We start from the raw sequence: 25770 nt of genomic DNA, 5'->3' as shown, positions 1-25770 counted from the left end.
GTTAGACAACAGGGATTGGATGCAGAATTTGAGAGTTCCCTTACAAGTCTGAGCAGAACAGCCTAAGAGAAAGTTGAGTTTGGCAGAGAAGAAAAATAAGTAAATTAAAAAATAAATACTGAACAGGAAGCACTTTGGACAAAAGGTTCTCTGAATTCTGACAGTTATCTTTAGCCTTAGTGAAACCATGTTGTTGTAGGTAAGGAAGCCTTCCCTATCAGAGAAGGCTACATTAAGTCCTACCAAAGAACTGGATCCTGAAACAGGAAATACATTCCAACCATGATTTTCAATCACCTCCCAGTAGCTAAGTGAAAGAACACAAGAGTATTATACATTCTGAAAAGAATACAGCTTAAATAACTCAGTTTACTCACTTAATTGCAATTTTTAACTAAATATCATAACCACAGCACACTTATCATGTCTTGGTTTGGTTTACAACCAATTTAAAATTTACGCCAGGTACACATCCAAATGTGCTCAAATCCCATAACAGTCCACACCAATGACTGATCCACTAGATTGCTTGGAAACACAAATTAAATTAAATTTCAAACTATCTTAAGACTGAAGTAGGAGAACAAAGACAGCAGGTCAAATATTTCAAAGCTTCTCTGTCTTCAAAAATAGGTTAGAAGAATTTTTCTGGGGCAACATAAGTGTTCAAAGGTGTTATTCCTGGTACTATCCAAATGACAGAAACAGCTTCAAGGACGATTGATGTCTGATCCACAAGTGTTCTGACAAAAGCAGGCCTCAAAGAGACAGGGGCTTTTACCATTGGCATTAACATCTGTCTCCTCTATCTTAAGGAGAGCCCTAGGACTAGTTATGCTCTGAATCAGACTTTTTTTCTTCTAGGCTTTCAGCTTTGGAGCTTTGCTAATGAGTAGTGCTCTACCTTCATGATTTCTGGAGCAGCTATAGAAACTAATTAATCTTTATTCAAAAAAAAATCCTGAAGACACTACTGTGTCACTCTCTATACATGTTTTCAAAATTAAGTAACAGAACACTTACATAAAGGATGTTTACCAGATAATAGCCACTATACCTATTACAAAGAAAATTTCCTACTCAAAGTCTTCAAAACAGTCATTGTGTAAGCTAAAGATGAGAAGTAACAGACTAAGTACAGAGAAAGGGAATGTAACAATGAACCCTATCAGGTTCAAAATGGGGGGAAAATCATGTCCTCAGCAAATTTATAAATAAAAGCACTCAAAAAAGAACGAATCAATCTCAGTCATTCCTAAAACTCACCATTAAAATTACATAAAAGCACAGAAACAGACTAAAATACTTATGCATAAACATATCTTCTGCCATAACAAAAACCCTGCATGGAAAATAAACCATACCTGAGAAAGGTATATCTCTCAGAACAGTAGAACTCCAGCCTCTCCACAGTGAAAACCACCCATCTGCAGCCACTTGAGTGCTGATGCACAGATACAGCTGCTTGTAGGACAACTTGCGATGCTGCATTCTAGTTCTGATCAGCTCCAGGGGACTCACCACAGTGAGAGAACTGACTGCAAAGGAGGAAAATGCCTCTTTTCAAATCAGCATTTAATAGTAATGTTTCCTGAACATTAAAGTCACATCTCACCTCACTTTATATATTTGATTCTTTTCAACTCTCCCGATTTTCCCTTTTCCGTTTTCCTTCTCAAAATAAGTTTCCAGATAAGAGCATCACATCTATTCACAGTACCTACACTTCCCGGTTTAGGGTTTTTTTCAATACTGGCCTATTGTAATCAATGTAACATGTTAAGAATCCTCATTTTCAGATTAAATACACAAATAGGCTGAAAATTTCAAGTACTTATAAACATTAATTTTCAATAATTGGCATTTCAAAATGTAATCTGAAGAAAGTGAGTTTGGGGTTTAAGGCTTTTTTTGTGTCAAGGACAAAAATAGTCGTTAGAGATTAAGCTTTTATTGATTTCTAAGCACCCTTGCCATTCTTATTTTAAACTCTCAAGAATAATTAGCAGGCCATCTGTATCCGATAAAGTGACTCTCTTTCAGCTTGCACAATGGTCAGTGAGTCATGACTCAATAACAAGCTCCCATCACATATGTAATAGACCTTAACAATTTTACTAGATCCAAGAACTTTTCTTCTGTTGCTAGGATAAGGTTTAATGTGAATTTAAAATCTGGAACAGCCTAATAAGAGCAATTTGGCACACCACCACAGAATAGCAATTCTTTTTCAACCAGTCTTCCACTGTCCCAGGGTTGTCACAAGTAGAATATGGAACTACACCATCAGACTCTTCTAAGAAAGCCCTAAAATATACGATTTGTGTTACTTCTACAAAAATAGATGAGGAAAAGGCTAGTAAGAAAATATAAAAGCACATTCAGTGCACTTCACATCATACAGCAGTAAAACCAGTCCAATTCTAAAAGAAGTCCAATTTTCATTTTCCTATAAACAGCTGTGTAGCTGCCATTATAGAAAATAATGGTGTTTATTGCTAGATTCATGACAGAACAGACTTAAATTAAACTGTACTTGGTAGAAGTCTAGAATATAAACATAAAATTTTGAACAAATTACAAATGTAGTAAAAGTGTAACAGCAAAACCAAATCACATTATTCCAAGTTACAGAGTTTTGTTGCCCAAGAAATACTGGGTAATTACAATATTCCTTCCTATCCCTCATTTAAACGATGGAAAATTTACTTTAAATAAAAATCAACAAAACGAACCCAAGAAAACAGCATACAGGTATTGTATTTCAGTTTTCTCTTTAAACAGGTGACAGCTTACATCTGCTTAAGGAACCTGCAAGAACTGGAATGTATTCATCACCCTTTTTCAGTCTGTATTTCAAAGCTTCACGCAGTTGGTCATAGAGGGTAAAATAGATTATTGCGTTAGGAAGTGCCATTATTCTAAAATACAAGAGACATAATTTAAATTAATACCAGGAAAGCAGAAGAATAAAGGCAACTGTCTTGTATGGATATTTTACATATATTAAAAAAAAAAGTTAAATCTCCAGCTGTGTGTTATGGATGAAGAAAAAGCATAAATCCCATGGCTTTGATTCACTGCCTCTAGTTCAGTCTTTCAATCCACAGATTTCCCAGGTTTTCATTTCATTAGGGGAAACTATAAGTAAAATGACGGTGGATTATCTTACCCAAAATTTATTTCACATCAGCTTCAGAACTATTTTGATAAAGAAATGGAAGTGAAAGATCTGAATATGCAGAAACCAAACAAAACATTACAGAAGTGCTACTAACATTAAATTTTTATTTATTTAACAATTGGAGATTATTTTCTTTGTCTTAACAGTTCTGATTCTCACTACTTGAGAGACAATGTGGTATTCATAAATACAAGCTACTTCCATTCCAGCACAGTACAGAGTATAACAGCAACAGCTAGATCTAATAATCATTCAGTGTAGGGATAAAGCACCACATCTTACTAAAAAATGACAATTACATTTTTGTGTTATGTCCATACCAATGTAGCATGCACCACCATTACCAAAAAACACTGAGGACTGCAATGCTTGGAAAACTAACAAGCCATAGTTTAAATCTCTTAAAAACTGTGTACCTTTCTCCAATCAAGAGGCTAGTTTTCTGCTGGAGTACAGAACACATGCTGAATAAAAAACTGTATTGATTTAAATAGTTCAATCAGGTCCTAAAGGTTTACATTTTTAAATTGCCACATACTGCAGGATAAATAACTAGGCTGAGCTCCACCATCCTTTTCTTTCTTGTGTCTGTACACTGAGCACTGTCTGCAAGTCAAAAACATGTGGACCACTGCTTTCCTTCCGGGCTGCACTTCATGTCTTACAAGATAAAACTTTAACATACATCTTAGATTTGATTACTTTCTTGGTTTATGGAAGAAGACATAATTATAGAGGTCTTAATTTCTATCTGTACCAGGGTAATATGAATAATATGTAGAGAGAAAATGGATTATCTGTTTTCCACTACAAAGTCGGATAGGATAAAAACCCCAACAAAGTTCTTTGAAATAAAGATGATGGCTACAAGAATTAAACGAGGGTAGCGAGGTGCAACACCAGAGCATCTGGAAACAGATGTGCTGCTGCTGGAAAGTCATTAGTAACAAGAGAGAACAGTATGTTTTTGTCAAAATTGTCATTCTTTAGTGATCACTTTCCATCCACCAAAGGAACGGTTATGGTAAAGATACCACCTGTAAAAGGCACAATGAGAATTCTAATGTTCCGGCTTAACTACTGAGAATATATCAGAAAACTCTGGAGATCTGGCAAAAATTATACTGTCCCTAGATGTTTCTGATTGAACTGATTGCTCTGTAACTTCAGAATTGACTGAATTTTTAAAATAACTTAGAAATATACATAATAAGTTATCTAAATAATTAAGTATTTTTTTCAACAATAACTCATGTTACCAAAACCAGAACATTTAACTTACAATGTTGGAGGAAGCCCACTCCACAGTGACTTAATTCCCTCTATTCGAATAATTTTCACAAATGCATCCTAAAAGTGTAACCAGGCAAAAGGAAATATTTAGCTACAAACTTTTGTAGTCAGTAATATATTTCAGCTGGCAGAACACACAATTAATATCTTTAAAAATATGTTTCTAAAGTGGCTTATCATTGTAAGGTAGCTTACACTAGCGATCATATTTAACCACACAAATAGTTCCACTAAGCTGAACGGAATAATTTGTGTGATTGAAATTAGGAATTTTCTTCCAACTTTAAAAGACCAAAGTAATAAGTGTTTATCTGTGACTGAATGCCCTGTGAAGAGGTTACTTTCAGGACTAATATGGCACAGCAGCAACTTGTGGAAACTTCCCCAAAATAATTGACTAAAATATTTTTCCAATACATAACAAAGATTCCAGGTATGAAATAGCAATTAATTCTTAATGACTTTTCAATACTTCCTTTCTCTGACAAAAAATGTGACAACATATATGCAACGTATACACACTATACTCTATACTTGGAAGCTTGCAGCTATTATTACAGCTGTCCAATATATTCCCAGATGACCTGAAAGCACCATTAAAAAGACAAACTCTCTAATATTAGGATACCTAATTGTCTTAAACTTTTGGGGGAAAAGGTTGAGATTTGATGGATTAGAATATGCTTAAGACCAGACGTTATCACAGGGCCTCAAAACAGAGAGTCTGACAGACCACAAAAAGGACTTCTATGAAGAAAAGGGCAAATATCTTTACAGGAGATAGCCTTGATGGACTAGTCCACTGAGGTAAAAAATTGAATGGGGAAAACAAAGACATGATTTATTAAAACAAACCTGACTAGTAAAAATGGAGCTTTGAAAGAATCCCTAAAAGATCGTAATGTGGTTGGACAAAAAAACCCCAACTTCTATACTAGTTAGTTAATATGCTTATAATCCAGCTTCAACAAATTTACAAAACAGGAAGGTATAGATAAAAGAGGGGACTCATTTTAATAAAGAAAGAGATCAACAATACTATAGTCATTCCTCTTTAAGAATCACCTTGTTACAGCACAAATGGGCATAAATTCATGTCAAATAAAAAACTGACTTCCTAAAATTATATAGTAAAACTAATTGAAAAAAAATCACACTTGTGAAGTTATTAATTAAAAAAAAAACTACTGTAGAACTGCTGAAGATGCCTTTTGCATTAGCATCTCATTTTCAGAAATTTAATTCTGAAAAATCCTTGATCACAGGTTTAATTTAATGGCAGAGCCATACAAAAATCTTGATTAATGAACCAGCAGGACAGTGTCTGACAGCAATTCTGTTTCAAGTGTCTGGGAACATGCCAGTCCTACAAATTTCAATGGATAGAGAACTTGACACATGAACTTAACTTTAAAACATTATCTGTGTTGTTACTTCAGCTCAGGAGTATACTGGGACACAGAAGACTGTGAGCAGGTAACAGAAAATCATTATCTGCAAGCAGCAACTATTGGCAATACAGCTCAAGTGGGGAAAATAAAATCACAGAGCCAGTAATCTGTGAGGAAAGCTGTGCATCCTTCTTCATCTTAAGGAACGAATACATATTTTATTATAGAAAGTAGAAGGTATCACTAATCATCATATAAATTACACAGTGTAACCACACAAAGACCCTCTGAAATAATAACAGTTTCCAGAAGAACCCCAAAAAACCCAATAATTTTACAGTATGCTACAAAAATGTACAGTTTTATATACACGTAAAATATTCTTACCAACGTCCCCTTGAAATTCCCAGGTTTTTTATACCAGGCTTTGCTGTTCCCATTTTCACAAACACATATATGATCCATAAGGCCACTGGAGTATACAAAACATTTTCCTAATAAAATGGTGTATAAGAATAGAGTTAATGCTTGTAAGATCATTCTTACACAGCAGCAATTTCAAATTGGATATAATGGCAATACAGATTTATCTCTGATTAGCCACAGAGGAGTAAAATAATCTCAGTCAGTAATGACAAATTAGGTAAAAGGAAAAAGGGAACAAATGTACCCCCAGAGTGCCAGACTAAATGGAACTGCCTTCATAAGGCTCCAGGACACATGTTTATGTTATACTACCATCTGCTGAAGGCTAAAAGCAGCACAAGAGCCAAATATCGCTATTGTATCTAACTGTGAACATGTTTCAGACTTCAGAATTTTTATTAAGTAGCCTAAGCCTCCACATTACAAGTGGAAGTATTATATCTTAGGCTGGACTGTATTTATACTAGATCATCCTCTCTACTTGTTTTTTATTTCTTCTGCCTCATGTACTCTGAAACTGTTTGATAAAATATTATTGTCATTACAAAAACATACTTTGAGCCTCACATTTTCAGATTTCTGGCTTTAGAATTTACTAAAAATCAGGATAAAAGGCACAAGTATTTTTCTTACTTTACAGCAAGTGTGACTGCAAATATTCACCTCAACATTCAAGATGCAACATTAGTCATCTTCTTTTCTTTTAAATTTCGTTTATCACATACAAGTAAATGGTAAGAACCAATAACACATTTTTGAGAGCACAATGTCTTCATGTATTGAAAACCCAAGTGGCAAGTAACTTCTGTATTTCACAAATCTCTAGATTTTGGAGAAGATAAATTTTGATATAGCATCCCGACCACATAAGCCCTCTGATATAATATTTACTTATTTACTAATAGCTTTTTATTTTTTAACTCAACTCAGTATTAGTTGTATCTTCTGCCATAATGAAAATATTAAGAAAGACAGGGGAAAAAAAACCTGTTTAAAATGGTAGGTATTGATGGGATTTTTTTCTCCACTGTTCACTGGTACATTCTTTCTTTAGCAACTTCAGTATATGTGTTGCTTTTTTTCCCCACCCACTTATACTGAAGAAACAAACTCACCATTGTGAAACAAACACAAGCATTCTGCACCTGAGCAAAGCATTATGACAACTATCTGCTAAATACAGCAGCAAAAAGCAACCTGTGTCCCCCAATACACTACATATTGTTTACCTTTAGGGAATGGATTGCTTTGGGCTTGCAGCCGAGTTTTGATAACATCAAGAGGAGATACTAAAATGAAACAGAAGTAATTTAGAAACACCCTGCACTGAAAATGCAGAAGTGTACAGATGCCTTATCATTAACTTCTATCTTTTTTTTTGCCAGAGGAAAAGAAGAGACCAGTTTTACAATGTAATCAGGCAGAGGAAAAGGAGATGTTATCAGACAGAGGCAAAGAACTACAAATCCTGTATGATTTGCAAGCAACCAAACATATCTTTTCTAATGTACTAACAGTTGTGCAGGCATCAAATGTTCAAGAAACACAAAGCTCATCTAAAAAGCCTTGTGTCATCTTGTCTGAAATTGCTAAAACTTACTACATTATGCTCTGCTACTAAACTTTTATAAGTAGAATACCACAAGGCATATGAGATCAGAGTTTGGACTCCAGCATGTAAAATAGCACAGCATTCTTCATGTGTTTATTCTTGCTCAATAAACTGACCGTAACAGCAACATTCAAAAGGAAAATGTTAAACTCATGATGTACTTTTTTTTCCATGTATACAATATCTAGAAGACTGAGGCTGTTGATAAGTAAATGAAGGTTCAGTGAACATTTCATTGCTTCCACTCCAGCCCTTACAATTTTTACAGGCCTAGACATGCTGAACTCCACAGTGGCTGGGCAGCTGGACCACACTCTTATTATATTGACTGAGGGCTCAATTCAGTTGCCTACATACAAGCAGCTAGTGCCATCTGAGTCTCTAAGGCATCCAAAATACCTACTCAGTTGACAGAAATGACACAGGACCTACAACCTTACTTACCAAGTGGCAGCTAAAGTCTAAGACACCAGTATGTGTCTCACTGAAACCTTCCTGTGCACAGGCAATGGAGTTACACCTTAGCTCTCCACTGATGCCTCTCGGTTCACTAACAGGTGGTGAATACTTGGCTCACATTTCAGTATCTAAATGTAGGGATCTCAATGTTACTGCTGCAGTTCAATTAAGTTGCTTAAAATTTGTCATCCAGTAGCATTTTAGCCACTCACAGATACTTTCGCTCATCTCCAGGAGGCACCTCAGAAAGGAGTAGGTCTCTTATGCCTCTCCTACATCTCCCTTGAATACCAGCAGCTTACACTGTACTAGAATTGTGTGTATGTACCCACAATTGAAATCCATTTTGGGAATACCACAAGTCTGATGTAGCTTTGCTTGGTGCTTTACCTAACGTCACAGGACACGTGGTATAAAGACAGAACAAAAAGACTATGAATTTGGCAGGTTCCCGGTAAGATACTATTTTGTAAACATTTGGAAATTTGTGGGCGGGGGGTGGGAATCATGCTTAGAAAATTGCATGTTTCTCTGCAGCTTAATCCACATTAAAAGTCAGAACCAAAGGCTATCTTCAGGCTAAAACTAACAGGAATACAAAGTATGAGCTAATGAGCTTGGGGAATTTCAAGAGACGGGAAGTGCTGAATCTAACCAACCAACGACTCCTTAGGTTTGCACGGGGAAGGAGGTCCTCAGTGAGATGACTGAACATGAAGCAGAGAATTAATCCCACCAGCTATCCAGAAGTTTAAAAGAGTAATAAAAAGCTATCATTAAAAGCAATGTTTAGAGAAAAAACCAAAACCAAACCAAACCCTACAATAAAAGGTTTTGACAGTGTAAGACAACACAGCAGCACAAATTCTTACTACTTAAGTGGTAACACGCATGGGACATCTCACAGGAGCCAGCCTTGCAGGATTTGTGTCTTGTATTGTAAAGTAGACTTTTATTTAATATATATTTTTAAGCAGCAGGAAACATGAAAATTATTTTTTATTGATAATTTTGTTTCTTCTAGACAGAAAGCAATTAATAACTACAGCAAGAGCAAAAAAGAAAGAGAAATTAAAAGTTAATAAATATTATTCTTAGTTTCAGAAATGGTTAAAACTTATTAGGGACAGAAAAGATTTCAACTAATCACATTTTTTAAAACATACAAAAAAGAGAAAACTATCCAAAACCATCCTTGCCGAACATATTAGTGGAAATATATATGCAGACATCATGATGAGTCAAACAGAAGAGTAATCACTTGTAAAGATTCTCTCTGTGGCAAGCTTGATAGTTTGCCTTACCAAGTAATGAAGTAATTATAGCTCCACAACAAGAGGCCATTGCTTGCTGAATAATGGTTGGTTTTTCTAAGTTGCTATCACTCATTTCAGCCATGGCTTTATCCCTGGAGAAGAAAAACCTGTTAAGGAACAGAAAAACATATTGCAAGACTATACTCAAAACTTGCAGAAAAAAAAAATCAAGGAAAAAATATTTTACATTTTCATTAATGTGCTATGTATAAGCAGCAATATTGGTTTTCTCCTTGTATAAAAGCATCTCCGAAATTTTTGAGATTAGAAAATTTACTTACATGGCTTAAATCTCTAAAGACAATAAATTTTTTAAATCGTTCTTACACAAATTCCAACATTCGTATGTTTTTGTAAAACACATTAAATCTTTAACATGGATTACCTTTTGCTGCAACAAAGTGTTTAGGAACATGTAAATAATCCACACAGAGATAAATTCCCAGCCTGCGGCCCATAAACTGTAGCACTGCAGAATAATTCATCCAGCCCTCCTCTTGCTCCCGTCACTCCTGTGAGAAAACCCAGAAAGGTCTCCTGGTTGATCCAGCACTCACAGCCTGCTGGTGGTGACTATACTCTGGCAAGCTACTCATGTAAGAAACAGTGACTAACTAGTATTAATGCTACTATCAAATACTAATTCCTTAAATCCTGCTGTACGGCTGCAAAGGCACGGTCACAACTATTTAGGAACATACAATATCTGCAACTAGTCAGGGCAGAAGAGAATAAAAATAAAAATATTTCACAATACAAAATCCCCAAATAAGGACATATCTTTCAAAATGCACGTTGTGCTAAAGTGCAGCCCTAGCTTTATTAGCTGTCACTGATCTAAGTTTTTTATCTGCTCTACAGAAACATTATGTCATGTTGTTTTCAAGTTTCAAGTGAAAGATAAAGCTGAAGCTGCATAAAACAAGACCTGTCTCTCAGGTGCTAGCAACTGTTAACGAGGGGTATCGGCGGGGAAGAAACTGGCTTTCTTAATGTATTTTTAACTTAGAAGCCCACTGCCCAGAGTAGCGCACATACATACCCGTTTATGAGCAGCGCCCGGGCCGTGCTCTCCTCTCTCCCAACACGGCCCCTCAGGTGAGGTGAGGAGCGAAGGAGGCTGCTGCTCCTGCCCCGCCTCCCCACCCACGGCCGCCAACCTCCTGTCCCAGGGCCTCCCGCCCCCGGGCCTCCTTCTCTCCCTTCCCTCCTTCCTCCCTCCCCTCGCTCCGCCCCAGCCCGGCCGTTGGCGGCGGCGGCGGCGGCGGCTCCGGGCCTGGCGGAGGCGGGAAGGGCGGTGAGGGGGGTCCGGGCAGCCCGCGCTGACCTCGCAGGTGGCGACGGCCGCGGAGCAGGGGAGGATGTGACTCAGCGGGAAGATGAAGCCGAGCGCTGCCGAGGCCGCTGACAGAGCAGCTCGTCCCCGTAAGCGGCGGGATCTGGGGGCGGCCGGGGGGGTCTCAGGTCTCTCCCAGCGCCAGCAGGGTCCGTTCAGCCGCGGCCTGGGGCCGGGGCGGCCTTCCCGCTTTCGGCTTCGTAGTGGTTTGGGGAGTTAAACGGAAAAGCGTGGCCTTGGCGCTGACTCGTTCTCTTTTACAAGATAATCGCGGGGCAGGGAGGCCGTGGGGTGTCTGGGAAATGGCCGGGCCGCTGCCGTGCTAGCCGCCCCCCCGGGCGGGTCTTTGCTGGTGTCGGGGGCATGAGAGGCTCCCTAGGCCCGCGCCGTGAGAGCGCGGCCGCTTTGCGGGAGAGGCTCCTCATTGTTATTGCAGGCCTGCTGAGCCGCTCCGAACTTTTGATCATCCCCGGGAAGTTTAAAATGCGTGCTCCAGTGTTAATAGTGTTTAATGTGTTAAGTTTTGAACTGCCCTGGTCATCTACAGAATTTCGCTTGCACGCCTGCGTATCATCCGTTTTTTCCTTTTATATTCTGGATCACTTACACCAGCTTATGCCTCCCCATTTTCCTGTTTCTCTAGGTGTTTTTGTCTTCTAGGTTCTACGAAGCTGACTGCTGTTCCTGCCCCACTTAGTGTGTTCATCAACAGAGAACCTTGCAGCACGAGTGCTGGTTCTGCTCCCTCTCCTGTCTGAGAGTGTTTCAGGGACGGAAAGAATACTTTATAGAGGGACTGTTTTGCATGTTGGCTTTTTGTGTCCAGAAGAGGCCTGCTCACTTCCTTTAGCAGCCCTCTTTGTCTTGGTAGCAAATACTTGCCAAACTATGAGAAAATTGATAGTATTGTATGGCAACTGAAATTAAAAGTTCATTATAGGATAATATTTTAAGGAGAAACTTTTAAGGGCCATATGAGGTATTATTATTAATGTTTGGTTTTTTGATGTGTTTAACATAATAGCTGTTTTTTAAAAGTCCTGTTAAAGTCCAGGCTGGATAGGGCTTTAAGCAACTGGTCTCATGGAAGGTGTCCCTGTCTATGGTGGGGGATTGAAACTATATGATCTCTAAGGTCCCTTCCAGCCCAAGCCCCATTGTATGATTCTGTGGAAGCTTGCCATGTCCATTGCCATAACTTAGGAGTTTTCCTAAAAAAAAAAAAGTTCTGTTTAAATTACCTTTTTTTTTTCCAGCAGATGGAATACAAGCAAAACCAGAAAAGATAAGATCTTCTCTCAAGAATGTGAAAAAAGATATAGGAAAACCAGAGAAACTTAAATATAAGCCACTAACTGGGAAGGTGTTTTACCTCGATATCCCATCAAATGTGATCTCTGAAAAATTAGGAAAGGACCTCAAAGAGCTGGGAGGGGTAAGTTTATAATGGAGACCTGTATGAATCTAGAAGGAAATCTGCACATGTGGAATGTTTCTTTCATGTTCTTTATATTATTTGTACTTTATAAATAATGTTTGGTGTTATTTTTACTTTATCTGTCAGGGGATTTTATTTTTCTATGATTGTCTTAATGTTTAATACAAACAATGATCTTATCATTAAATCATTCTGTGTTTTTTTGAGAGAAGCTGCTTTGCTGATTGTAACAAAAGTGTTTATTATTAAGGTTTGTATTCAGTTGATAATTCACTTGGCTTAAAATTTTATCCAAGTTTATTAAGTTTCATTGTTTGAGGTGGTTTTTTTCTGCTGCTTCTGACTATATTGACATTTTTACATGTTACAACTAATGTTGTTCAGCTGAACCTGAAAGAAATTAAAGGAAGAGTTTTGCATACGCTTACTGTAAGTCAGTAACTTCACTAAGTACTTTTTGCACAGGGTATGTTAATGAGTATTTTTGAATACTCTTATTTAAATAATAAATTTTATAAGCATCTTACTAATTTTTTTTCCTAATTTTCTCTTTGATATAAGCAAGTACAGGATATGATAGTAACACAAGCAGTGCAGTTGCTTGGTTCACTTTAAAGTTGAATATTTGAATTGATGTAGAGAAAACTTGGCCGTTAGAGAATTAAACACTCTTTAAGCACAGAGGCAGAAGGGATCTGCTTAAATTGCTAACTATTTTGAATGCTGCTTTAGCAATACTTCTTTGACCTCAGAGGAACACTGAGCAGCTGTATGAAACTGATGCTTGTAAATCAGGGTGCTGTCTGAAATCACAGGAGCGGTAAGGAATAGCAATAACACGGTTTCAAATTAAATGCATCATTTTACATTTACATCAAATAAGTGCACCCTGTCTTTTGTCTTTCTGAAAGAGAATTTTAGGAGTTCATATGTGAAAGGTAAGGTTACAAATCACAGACTGGAAAGGAAGTTTTTCTGGCTTATTCTGAGGAGTAAATGTCTCAGTCTGAGGTGCTCTAACACCCTCAAGATCAGTTACCACGTTTTGAGTGCACTCCACACAAGTAACAACAGAAGTGCCTCTCAGTATCCTGTTTCTGTAAAAGGTGTGTAGAGCAGCATTGAAAGGCACAGTTTCAAGCTTGCTGCCTGTGATTTGTGCTTTCCAAGCTGATGACTTGAAGAGAGGAAAATACATTAAGCTACATAAGCTGACAAGAAATAACAAGGCAAATAGCTGATAATCACACAGTAGTTAGCAATGAAAGACTGAAGGAGCACAATGGAAGAGAACAAGCATAGGTAACTGCATATTTATATTGCTGAGTATGAGAATATGAATCTACTAAAGACTTTACCTTTTTGAGAACTGTCATGAATACTATAGGTGTGAAACATGGTAACTGTCCTGAAATTTTAATTTTTCTGCTGGTTCTGAACTCAGTAAATTTATAGCTTCTTGCAGACTAAAATACATTTATTTGCATGCACTTGCCTTTAAGTTTAGCTGAACACTTCTGTGTAATTTCTGTTACAAAATTATGTAGACAGTGGTTTTCCTTGAATTATTCTGTTATTCCTCAATGCAGTGTTTGAATTTTTCTATTTGGAAAGTATTACAACTAGATAGTCCAAAAATGATAGTAACTAAAACATTGCAAAGCTCTTTTGATAAAGATTACAAAATTAAGAAACTGAACTTATAATTTGTGACCGGTAAGATGCTAGTGCAACTCAATTTTTACATTTAGAAAATATCTTCTTTTTAATTCAATGTTTTTGTACTTAGTTATTCTAGAAGTTTTATCACTTTTCTTTTAAGTATGCAATGTAAAATTTGAGGTACTGATCTTATGTCCTGAAATGGTTACCTGTTTTATGTCTCTATATTTAGAGGGTGGAGAGTTTCCTTAGTAAGGATATCAACTACCTGGTGACTAATAAAAAGGAAGCAAAATTTGCACGAACTCTTGGCCAGATTTCTCCTGTTCCTAGCCCAGAATCTGCATGTATTGGAGGAAATGGTTCACCTCATCCTAGCAGCCGAAAAGATCAACGTGATGGAAGTTCATTTAAGTTGGTAGATACAGTAAGTTTCTTAGTAATAATATTGCAAATTGGGTACAACCCATGGGATATGGTCTTAGAATTTTCCTTCTCTTTAGTTTCCTAAAGATGGCAGCAGTTCTTTCAAATATACTTTTCAAGTTATTCAGGCTAACTTGTTAAATTTAACTAACTCAAACTAATTCAGCAGTTTCAGAAACTAATTTTAAAAAGCAGCCTTTTTTGCAAATAAGCAGAGTACACTAAAGTCCGTTCTAAGGTAGTATGTCTGACTTACAGTATTGACATTATTATGTTTGACAGCTGGATCAATGTGGATAGACACATGATGGCATCCAGTGATTCCTCTCTCTTTAGAAACACAGCCTAATAAAGTCTGACTGATGTGTTGTTAATGCAGATATCAACAGAAACACTCTTTGATAGTAGTTCAAAGAAATAATTAAAATTGAACATTATGACTACTAAGCTTTTTTGAGCTCTTTCTTAGAGGATCATGTTAATTGCATGTAAATTGTTAACTTAATATCTGAATTTATGCAGGTTTATGTGACGTTTCTTACATGGGCAAGTCTTGTGTCCTTTCAAAATACAGTTGGAAGTAATTAGCTGTACTATGTATGTGATACTTATTAAGAAACATGACTGTGAGTCAGTCTGGAGGCTAGTCTTTGCATAGGTGAGGTGGCCTTATTTTGTAAATAACCTGGATAGGCAAAGGCAGCTCATTAGGAATAAGTGGCATAAAGTACAAAAGGAGGAGCGCTGGTGATAGAAAACAAGATGATAAGACAGAGGCTATGATTATATTTATGACTTAATTTGCACAAGCCCCAGCTGATAAAACCTCATCATCACACCATTTGGTGTGTGTCACTGGCTGCTTATTCCCAGCATCTGTGTAGTTCCAGCACTAACACTGCTTCAGCCATGCAGTGTTCTGCTTTGGCTGAAAATGGTCATTAGTTGGGTTTTTTAGTTGTTTGGTGTTTTGGGTTTTTTTTTCCTCTTAAGACTGTGTCAGCTGTAACCCTGTGAGGAAGATCCACATTACTGTAAAGTTAGCAGTATAGTGAACAAAAGGAGACTCTCATAACTAACATGTATTTGTTAACAGCAGTGTAAATTGTCTCAACTTGCTACAAATGTGTTTCTGTTTTAATGTAGGTGCGTATGAGCAGAGGAAAATCCTTGGTTGAAAAAGCAATCAAAGAACAGGTACACGAAGTAATCAATGAATTTGTGCTTCAGAAACTTTGGTTTTGCTTTTCTAGAAAACAAGCCATAGTAAGAGTGGTCATAGAGAGAAGTCAGTCTTGGAATGCTCAGGCAGAAGTTGAGGGATTGTCCTAAATAATATGTCAAATCATGATTTCCTGATGCTTCCTGAAGAATTAAAAGTCTGTGGAGTCTTATGACGAGTGTTAAAATTTGTCAAGATTGCTAGTATAACTAGCATTTGAGAGGTGCTCATGAAGTTAAGGAAAATGTATCAATTCACTGTATTCAAATCTTACTATAAAATGTGACAATAGAGAACAGTTTTGGCTTTCTGAAAGTAAATATATTCTTTTGATGGTAAATTGCTGTAACAGAGATGGCAAAGTCAGTTGAGAAGAGCAGCAGTCTTTTGGCAAGAAGCAAAGCATCTGCATTTTAATCTCGGCTTTCATATTTCATGTTGCAATATATTTGTAATTATTTTAAATAATCTACTATTTATTGCTTTAGATTATTGATATAATTTATTGTTTGCAGGATTTAATCCCCTCTGGTAGTATACTGTCCAATGCTTTGAGTTGGGGAGTGAAGATACTTCATATTGATGGTAAATATTTTTGTTAGATGAAGCCTGACTTGAATTTATAACATTCATATAATTATTCTTTTGTTGAATTCAAAATATTAAAAATTGCAATTATATCAGACATACAAAAAACTGAGTATAATTCTCCTTCCTTTTACCAGATGTTAAGAATTGTATTGAACAAAAGAAAAGGGAACTCTATCTAATCAAAAGAGCAGACAATTCTTCTAAAGATGTGGTAAGTGTCTCTTTACTATTTGTGAAAATGCCTTTTGTTTCATTAACTGAGAACTGGTGTTTCATTAACTGAGAAAACACCAAAATACTAAATACTGCTTGCTATGAAGCTTGCATATTTTATTTTAATGAAGTCTTGCTCATGTTCAGTTTTTCACAGACCAGTATGTTTTCTGAACTGATTTAAAAACCATCTTTGAAAAATATGAAGTATTAGCCATATATTTGAAAATTATTAAACATGACTTCCATAGTAGCATTGATGCCATAATGTGTAGTCCTTTGCTCTTGCAAAGGATATCTAAGAATCAGAAGTGCTGAGCTGTCTGAAGTTTCCATTCTACATGCTCAAAAGTAATAAATAATAAAAAAAATTATTGATGTAAATAGCCATTAAGTTGCCTTTTATAACTTTCCCTGTGGCACAGGGATTAGAAACCCTTTACTTTTAATGAGCTATTCTAAAAATCATAGTATGTTTCCTGGAGAAGCTGTTGCTACAAGGAATCTGCAGCTTTTCCTTTGTAAAGAACTAGCAGAAAGCATCCTCAGGCTATTCTGCCAATAAGGTGCATTTTGCATGTGAATGTCCCGATTTCTCAGGTTTTTAGTGTATGGTATAATGAGACATTAAAACTTGGAGTTGCTCTGTAATTTAAATTAAACACCTGAAGTTGTCCAAATGTCTATTCCATGCGTGAGGCTCTGATAAGGAAATGGAACGAAACTACCTAGTGAGTGTTATGTTGTTTTGGAATGCAATATTGGCTAATTGTTGAGACCACATAAAATCCTCTGCCAAATCATCAGTCTGTCCACGGATATCAGGATGGGATTTATTTACAAGTAATATAAAATGAGTTTGTACCTTTACTAGAATCAATTACAACTAGCAGTTGATGCTTGAATATAGAATTACCTTTTTTTTCTAAAGACGAAATATTCTGTTTAATTTTAATCTTTGTTGCTAAAAACAAAGACTCAACCTGTGTAAATCTATTCAAATGAAAAGAATTGATTTAATTGGAGAATGTTGCTATATGCAGGTTTTGATGGTATTTTACAGCTTACATTTGCAGCTTGCAATTAATTAGGATTTATAAAGTGTTGTAAAAATATTGTCTCTCTTTAAGAATCAACTTGCAACCGTGGCAAGGTATTTTCAGGGAGGAAAGAGTTAATGTATAAATTTACCTTTCTAGGTTTCTTCGTTTAGTTTCGGTTTTAGGAAAAATAAATTGAAGCATCTGTAGGAGAACATTGGTTTTGTTGGGGTTTTAGGAGTTTTTTTCGGTATAGAAATAAATATTTCTTTTGGAAACATGTTACCATATTTCTGAATTACTAATAAGCTTAGTTTCCTGCAGAATGCATCATGACTGTGTATGAAGTCATGATTAACACAGGGAGACCCTCATAACTTAAATTACCTACAGCTAGATCTTTAAGTGAAGTGCAGAATAATACTCACAGGGATTTTATACCTTCTTTCTTTTTTCAATAGGGAAAACATGTTACTGCTCAAAAGTCAAAAAGTAAGTATTTCAATAATTGTAGAATTTTCTTGTTTGCCTTGTTTTCTGAATGCTTAAAAATGTACTGCAGTTCTCATGTGGTCCTGTCGTGCTATATTTCAATTTATAAGTCCAAGAAAAGTATGTAGAAAAACTTTGTGATAATCAAGTGTCAAAACATGTACATAATGAATTCTAAAATAAAGTCTGCTGATTTATTCAACTACTGCAGGAACTTGCTGAATGAAGAAAAGTATTTCTCTTGATTTCGTTTTCTCTCCCCTTGAGCAGGTAGACTGAAAAATCCATTTATCAGGGTGGAAGATACAAGTCGGTAAGTGTTCTCTTCATGCATTCAATAATGTGGTTCTCAAACTGAGTAATTCAGAATTGCTTGATCAAGTGTGTCCTTGTATCTCAATTTCCTTCAACTTTCTGACTTTAGATGCCAGGTGTACTGTCCTCTTATAACAAAATACAAATGGGTTCAGCTACCAGATGAGATTGAGCAGCAGTAGTATGGTAGGGAATATTTGCAATAGGTAATGGAAGTGGAAAGTTAATAGGTAGCTCCAGTTTTTTTATCATGAGGGTGGGTTCTTTGGGTTACTTTCTGCCAAAAGCCATATGAATGAATGAAAGGGAAATCTGGAAGCTTTGAACCTTTACATCCTTTCTTAGATTTAAATCCTGTAGCCCAAAAGGCAAATAAAACTTAGTATACTGAATTCCAGTCCTATAGTCCCAACTCAATAACATTCATCTCCTGCTGAGACCCTTTGGATGAAAAGAAGGGGAAGTTGTTACAGTTAAAATCATTCCTTAAAGTTAGGTTTAACTTCTTGTTCAATCATTTATTTTTAAAAGTAAAAATCCCAAGATGTTAATCTGATTTCATTATCCACAGTAGCATGAAATCTGATACTTTGAGCCATGAAAATTTTCACTTCTTTCTGGTCTCAATCAAACCTGTAAGAAAATGCCAGTTTGCCAGAAGTTGACAGAACAATGAATTGTGAAAAAGGTGCAGTTCTGCACAGCATTTTTTTCACCCTTGAATTCCTAACTAACTTCTGCTTTATGATACTGTTGATAAGTGCCAAATTCTTTGACCTGATGTCTTTGACACTTCCCTGAATTAAAAAAAAAAAAGAGATCTAAACCTGGTTATACACTGAGTTGGTGTAATAGGTATGAGGGACATGAGGATAGTGGAATGAATTGGACCAACACAGCTGTAAGTACAAGAAATTGGTATATAAATATATGTGAGTTTAACTTCAGAATGTAATGAGTACTAAACACCTGAAGCACTTTTAAATATTTATATGACATGTTTTTAAATGTTTATGCAACGTAAGTAACAGTTCAGAAGCAGAACAAGATGCTTAGCTATCCCTGTTATGTTTTCCAGACTTGCTCTTTAGTTTTGCCTGGGTAGCCTATAATAGTAATGTGGAGAAAAAAAAATCAGACTGAACTCTGGCATCAGCATTTCAGTTGCATGATTCAGTATGTGAATTTCAGCATGCCCTATTTTAAACATTCTTAATATATTTAGAGCACTGCTGTGGTAGCTAGTTCTGATATCTCTCCAAGTACAATAGTGTGCAGGAAAACTATCTTTCTGGAAAATGAAAAGGTCAGTTTTCATATTTTGAATGGTGAATTGATCAATTTTTATTTTTTTTTTTAAGAAGGAAATGGTAAAATGAAACTAAGTAAAAATTAATGCATTGGATGTTAGGAACTGCTGTAGCTACTTCTCAGGAGCACAAACGCACTGTTGTCCAAATTGTTTTTAGGTTTATTGGCTACCCAACTCACAACAATTAATAGGCACAAAAGTCAGATACCAGGGAATGTGTGAGACAGCTATGGAAACTGAAAGAAAGTAGCAAGTTTATAGGAACGGATGAATTACTTATTTTAAGATATTGATCTGCTTAGCATTCTGTGTGTGTCATATGTAAAAGAGAAACACTTTTTCAAGATTTTTGACCTGATGTAATTTGTGCTATGAACATCTTTTTCCATTTCTGATGGTTCTGATTGGTCTGTCTAATGCAGCCAGTACCGACCGTTTTATCTGCAACTACCCAGTTTTCCATTTCTGAACTACTGTGTTCCAAAGCCATATAGTCCATTTGAAGTGGATAAGAAGTATCCTTCTGGTCAAAAGCAAACTCACTCTAAGCAAAGGTTTGTTGAAAACTTGTTATTGAGGTGTGGGTAGAGGAGAGGGCTGTTCTCTAAATTATTTCATAAGTAATTGTGTTCTAAAATAATTGCTCATCTAATTTTGTGTTCCATTTAATACTACTAACCCTGTCTCAACTGATGTATTTACTGCACTGTTGGTGTCTGTCTGTCTACTCTTTATCCTGTCTTTAGTCCTTTTTTTGGACATACAGATGCATACATCCAAAACTGTGGCCTTCTCTTTTCACTGTGGGTCAGCATAAGATATTTTTTTCCTTTCTGCCACTGGTTTCTTCTTTGTCCTCATCTTGGATGCCATTCAGTAAGTATTTCAGAGGAAGTGGATTTCTTAAGATTTTTGTGTTTGTCCATGTAGTGCTAAAGTAGGCAGTTAAATGTTTTTAAAGCAGTGATGTTCAATCATAGTGCATAATCACTGTTGATAAAGAGTGCATATTATTGATAATTTGTAGGAATTAGACTGCTGATACTACTTCAGCTCTTTAGAGATTAAAAGTGGATGCTAGCTGCCCAGTAGAATTGCAGTTGGTCTTAAAGCAAGTGTTTATATGATACATTTTGGCATTCAGGCTCTACTTGAGCACTACAGATGCAGTTAAAACTTCTGGCAAATAAGTTTTATGATTTGAAACTATTACCTGGGTTTTTTGTGTATGAAACTATTGTTTTGAGTTTCTTCTACCTACCACATTTCGTTGAATTCTAAAATTGGTTCATGTGAGAGACTAAAGATATTTAGGTGAAAGGTAGCTTTGCTATATGTGGAACTTTCTGTATTTAGTAACTTTCTGCTTTTCTGTCCTTGGGCCTGAAGACTTACATGTGATACATGTTTTTTCTTTATAAAGTGGCCTCTCCACAGTTTCTGTCCAGTCTTCACCATTATTATAGCCTTAGAGGTTTTCAGCTTATGTTGACATGATGTTGGTTTTCTGTTTTTGTTTTTGGGGTTTTTTTTAATTACAATGAATTTAGCAGTATGAAAAAGCAAAAAACATATATTGCAAGGGTTACTGCTGTATGAATAAGGCAGTTTCTGACTGTGTCTCTTCCAAGGGGATTAGAAAGGCCCATTCTTTTCAAAGCATTAAAAAAACCCCAAAAAGGCGGTTTCTCCTTGTATGAATTAAGGAATATGATGCATTAAAAATGTCAGGAGTTATATTTAAATGAATATTCCTAATTAATCTTTCAAGTGGGCACAACCAAAGAGATATTTAGGTGGGAGATTGTTTCAGCAAGTAGATGTGAGGAATGCCAGCTTTGGGAGAGAGTAAGGGGAATGCTTGCTTGTTTCATCTGGGAGGAAAGCTTGTTGAAGCAAAATTATCAGTTCTACTTCTGCATTGGGTGAGACCTGCAGATATTATTCAGTCTGTAGATGATGCATTCTGTTGCTTATGTCCTGCTTTGCTGGTTCTCTGTGATTTTTACTGTTTTCAATAGGGAAGATGTGAAGGCTGGTATAACAGTAAAAGCACAAAGTTGGGTGGAGCCTGTCCTGGGGAACCCAAGAAGTGCTGGGGCAGGTGTTAGACCAGTTTAGACTGGTGGATTGAATGCAGTTGTTGAAAGCAGTGTACCCTTAATGTGCAGAGCAGCACATTGCTATGCTTTATAAGCTAGAGATTGTTCAAGACAGGTTTTTTTGATGTAAACTCCTGAGCTTACAGCTATGCAGATACTTGGTGAAGTCTGTCAGAATGATTTTTGGCTAGGCAGGGAGATGGCACTATTCCTTTAAAGTAAAAGGGAAGTAGAGATTGATGACTTTGCTATACTGCTGGTATATCAACCTTAGGTGGGTTAATAGTGAAGTGCAGCAAACAGTAACTCTCCCCAGATGAGGACTCTGAAGGTCATGGAGCAGTTATTGAAAATCTCTTCATGTTTTAATCTCCAGGAAAAACTTGAGGTTCATTTTCTCACATTCCCACTTAGCCTTTACCTAGAAAAACAGGACAAAATGGCATTTGATCAGCATATTCAAAATCTATCTATAACCAACAAATATGACTGTTACTGTTACCAGGGGATAAGAGGTCATCTGTTAGACCAGGTGATTTTGCTGTGTGTTTTCTAGGCATCAGAAATACTGACAGTGGATGTTAAAAGCCTTTTTCTTTTTTTTTCCTAGTTTTGCTTTTATCAGCTATGGACAGAGATTTCAATATGTTCTTTGATTTTTTCAAGGAGATTTTTTTATTTGTTTAGCAATTTTCCATTGTTTATTCTGAGTCAGTCATCATAGTATGTACGTACAAACCTGTATGTTTTATGCTTACGTACAGTTCCACTGGGTCTGCCTGTCTTGCTGGTTTTGTGATTTGTTTGTTTTTAAATTTATACATAATTTTCCTTTGTTTTTCCTAAGTGTTGACTAACATAATGTAAATAGCTTAAGGGGAAATAAAGGTTTGTTTTGGTTTGGGTTTTTTTTAAGTGAATAAGAATGAGCATATTGTGAGAGGAAAGTTGAGAGGTCAGTTCCATATTTGAGACTTATTAATATTCTCTTAACAGAAACAAAATAAATAGTGACAAGGACTGTGGAATGCCTGCTCAGCTTCCTCAGAAGGACAAAAAAAAGAGAGGATATTGTGAATGTTGTGGGAAGAAATATGAAGATCTGCAAACAGTATGTGAAATGTCAAGTATATCCTTTGATAGAGTCATATCTCTAAAGTGTGGTATCGACAGAGGTGTCTAACTATTTTTTATTTTAAAATATTTTTCTAATATATCTCCTAAAAAGCAGCTTGTAGGTATTTTTTTTCCCTTGTAGGTTTTAATTCTTGTTTGCTGCTTCTGTGTATGATAGCTGAAGGCACTAGTAGCTCATGTCTTGGAGATACTGGTAATAATTTAATGAGATTTACTTGCTGCTCCATATCATGTTGATGACTTGTATATTCATATCTGTAGTATTAGATTTGTTTCATGTTTTTTCTTTAATTGCAGCATCTTGAAAGTGAACGGCACCAAAATTTTGCACAAAGTACACAATATAAAGTTGTTGATGATATAATCTCAAAGTTAGTTTATGAGTTTGTTGCATACAAAGATGATACAACAAAAATAAGAAGGTGAGTTATCCATTCTAACTTTTAAAGAGTCTGTGAGTCAAGACATTGAACATAAAGATACTTAATTCTGAAGTTCTGGGTCTGAATAGAACAGAGTAAATTCATGTTTTTCAGTCTGAAATAAAATCACGGAGATTTGCAATGCAGTTGTACCTGACAAATCAGTTCTGTAATGCAGAAATTAGGGAAAAAAAGAAAATCAGAAGTGGAAATGGCATCACAGAAAGATGAGACTGAAAGGAATTGCCATAAGTAGTCCTACCTATCTTTCAGCTTATGTAAAGCAAAATCTATTGTACTTAAATATTGCTGACAGAAAGACAGTGATATCTGGACATCTTGCTCTGAATGCTTTCTGTCATTCTTAGTAGCCTAAGAACAGCAAATCTTATCCTCCTCAGTCAATCTGATCCCCTTACCTGTGGAAAAACTTCCTATCTATGTTCTATGCCTCCTAACTTCTTTGCTGAACAAAGAAAGCAAATTGTCCTTTGTAGCTCAAGAGCTTGAATGGGCAAGAAAGGCTTGTTTCTTACCTTGGACTGTAGGTATCAGTGTCTTTGTTACAGTAATACAGTTCAAGGTTGCTCTGATTTTTCGCAAATGAGTTAGGAGATAAGACATAACATTCTCATTTATTTATTTAAAAATGACAAGTATTGAAGAAATAAAGATATTCTTAGTGAAATCAAGGGAAATGCAAATGGAGTCAAACAACTGATAGCCTAATGAAGGCAAGCGTTTACTTCTTTTGTGATTTCAAAATACTCAAAGTGGTTAGACTTGAAATCCTTTCAAGAAAATCAAGTGATAGTTTTATGTGTATGTATCATAGAATATTTGTGAGTATTTATAGTAATTGCATTATATTAATTAACTTCTGTTCTTAGTGCCTCTGTTAATTGAGGTTTACTGAAATACTAGACTTTTGTGTATTTTTAAAACAATTTTACGTGCTGTAGGAATCAGTAAGAAAACATCAAATTCAAAAATAAGGCACTCTATTTCTGTGTTACTACCCTAAATACATCTTTCTTTCAGAAGTAAAAACTGCTTTGTCAGTTCAGTTGCTTTTCTAGAATCAGTTGCATATGGAGTTGTGATACATGGGGTTTTCTATGTTTGTTAATATATTTAAACAATTTCATTGTAGGACAAAATGTAGCACAGGATGTTTTTCTCCTATTATTGGAAAGATAACTAGACCAGATGAGCTACAGGAACGATTGAAAAAGCAACGCATTTCTTTGAAAACTTACTCCTGGAAGGATACGGCAATGCAGGTGCTCAAGCTGGATTGCCAGCCTGCAGAAGTACAACCAAATTCTGTGCCCACACCTCCCCCTATTTCTGCATCTGGCTGTTCACTTCTTTATTGTCACCCATCACAACCTTCAGAACTAAAAAGTAAATTCAGAATTAATGATGAAAATATTAAAACTGGTTGCTCCTATGCTGCAAACTTGAGAGAGACTGTTGAATCATCAAATACCATACAACCGCCCCTTCAGAAAGACAACAAAGCATACACAGAGAACTTGTCTCGAGCTTACGAGCCATTCAGCAAGGAAATACTGGAACCAGAGGCAAATAGGAAGAATTTACAGTGTTTTCAGGAAGGCACGTGTACTTTAGGTTCTCATACTCAAGTTAGAGATTTCAGTGAAAAAGACAAAAACCTAACACAGCCAAAACGAAAATTAAATAATGCAGTGGTTCTACCAGCAAAGCATTTGAAAAAAACAGATGCCAATCCTACGTTTGTCAAGAAACATCATGATTTATGTGATAATCATCAACAAATGCAGCACAATGTCCTTCTGGAGGCTGAGGTATCTGATACTGCTATGAATAAAGAACTTAATGCGTTGGCTGCCAGCGCTGACTGCAGTTCACCATCTGGAAAGCTGCACAGAAAAGTGAAACCTAACTTGGGAAGGAATAAAAGAGAAACCCGGAAACAGAGCATGGAGATAAGTATAAAGTGTACAGATGGACTATCTATTCCTGAAGAGAAGAGAAGCACTTGTAGCTCACCACTGCAGCCCCTGTTGGAATTGTTTCAGACAAGTGAAAGAAACTCAGAATTTGTAGGTTTTTCAGATTACACTGAGAGCAAAGGTTCAACGAGCATAAATGAAACATGTGAAGGGCATAACACAAAGGCTACGTGGGCGTTATTTTCCTCTTCATCCTCATCTCTGTTTCTTGGATTTTAATGCTGCTTTATTTAATGAATTTTAAATCAACTTGCAAATTTAAGATTCTATTCAGGAAGACTTTAATTGCTGTAGTATATGTACAGATTATTTGGTTTTCAAGTTTTTTAATGCAAAAAGTTCTGTATATGTAAATACGAAAAATAAAACTTAAGTTTGGTT

At 36.1% G+C, this 25770-nt stretch overlaps 2 protein-coding genes across 11 annotated transcripts in view; one reads left to right on the top strand and one right to left on the bottom strand.

Annotated features, from left to right (window-relative positions):
- The window catches only part of SLC25A40 (solute carrier family 25 member 40), a 22539-nt gene extending 11176 nt beyond the window's left edge, over positions 1-11363 (bottom strand). For 2 of the 8 annotated variants that reach the window (XM_032699327.1, XM_032699735.1), the window contains exons 1-7: positions 10724-11361; positions 9670-9773; positions 7524-7583; positions 6256-6362; positions 4467-4534; positions 2797-2921; positions 1365-1538 (exon numbers count right to left, since the gene is read on the bottom strand). In XM_032699327.1, coding sequence (XP_032555218.1) covers positions 1365-1538; positions 2797-2921; positions 4467-4534; positions 6256-6362; positions 7524-7583; positions 9670-9763 — 628 coding nt within the window. In that variant the 5' untranslated portion in view covers positions 9764-9773; positions 10724-11361. Of the gene's footprint in view, positions 1-1364; positions 1539-2796; positions 2922-4466; positions 4535-6255; positions 6363-7523; positions 7584-9669; positions 9792-10066; positions 10194-10723 lie in introns of all 8 variants that reach the window. The other 6 variants (XM_032699490.1, XM_032699409.1, XM_032699574.1 and 3 more) reach the window with 6 other exon arrangements.
- Positions 10771-25770, top strand: DBF4 (DBF4 zinc finger). Of its 3 annotated transcripts, none has more exons than XM_032699037.1 (12): positions 10771-11106; positions 12274-12452; positions 14350-14544; positions 15690-15740; positions 16281-16350; positions 16491-16567; positions 18071-18101; positions 18372-18414; positions 20151-20282; positions 22827-22941; positions 23265-23389; positions 24543-25770. In XM_032699037.1, exons 1-12 carry the CDS (start codon positions 11061-11063, stop codon positions 25606-25608), a joined length of 2130 nt encoding a protein of 709 aa, XP_032554928.1. In that variant the 5' UTR covers positions 10771-11060; the 3' UTR covers positions 25609-25770. The 3 variants fall into 3 exon arrangements, with proteins under 3 accessions (XP_032554928.1, XP_032554843.1, XP_032555011.1); XM_032698952.1 differs by having other exon boundaries at positions 10955-11106; positions 18369-18414; positions 24543-25748; XM_032699120.1 differs by having other exon boundaries at positions 10955-11106; positions 12277-12452; positions 18369-18414; positions 24543-25747.

This window comes from Chiroxiphia lanceolata, chromosome 1, assembly GCF_009829145.1.
Source record: "Chiroxiphia lanceolata isolate bChiLan1 chromosome 1, bChiLan1.pri, whole genome shotgun sequence".
NCBI lineage: Eukaryota > Metazoa > Chordata > Aves > Passeriformes > Pipridae > Chiroxiphia > Chiroxiphia lanceolata.
Note: the sequence above shows the minus strand (reverse complement) of the source record. Positions and strands in the feature narration are given on the sequence as shown.

What these genes read in the sequence shown, in the direction of transcription:
- DBF4 (XM_032698952.1), top strand. Translation starts at nt 11,061, where the DNA reads ATGAAGCCGAGCGCTGCCGAGGCCGCTGACAGAGCAGCTCGTCCCC. An exon ending in ACCTCAAAGAGCTGGGAGGG is followed by an intron (nt 12,453 to 14,349) that starts GTAAGTTTATAA and finishes CTCTATATTTAG; the next exon opens with AGGGTGGAGAGTTTCCTTAG. An exon ending in CAAACTCACTCTAAGCAAAG is followed by an intron (nt 20,283 to 22,826) that starts GTTTGTTGAAAA and finishes TTCTCTTAACAG; the next exon opens with AAACAAAATAAATAGTGACA.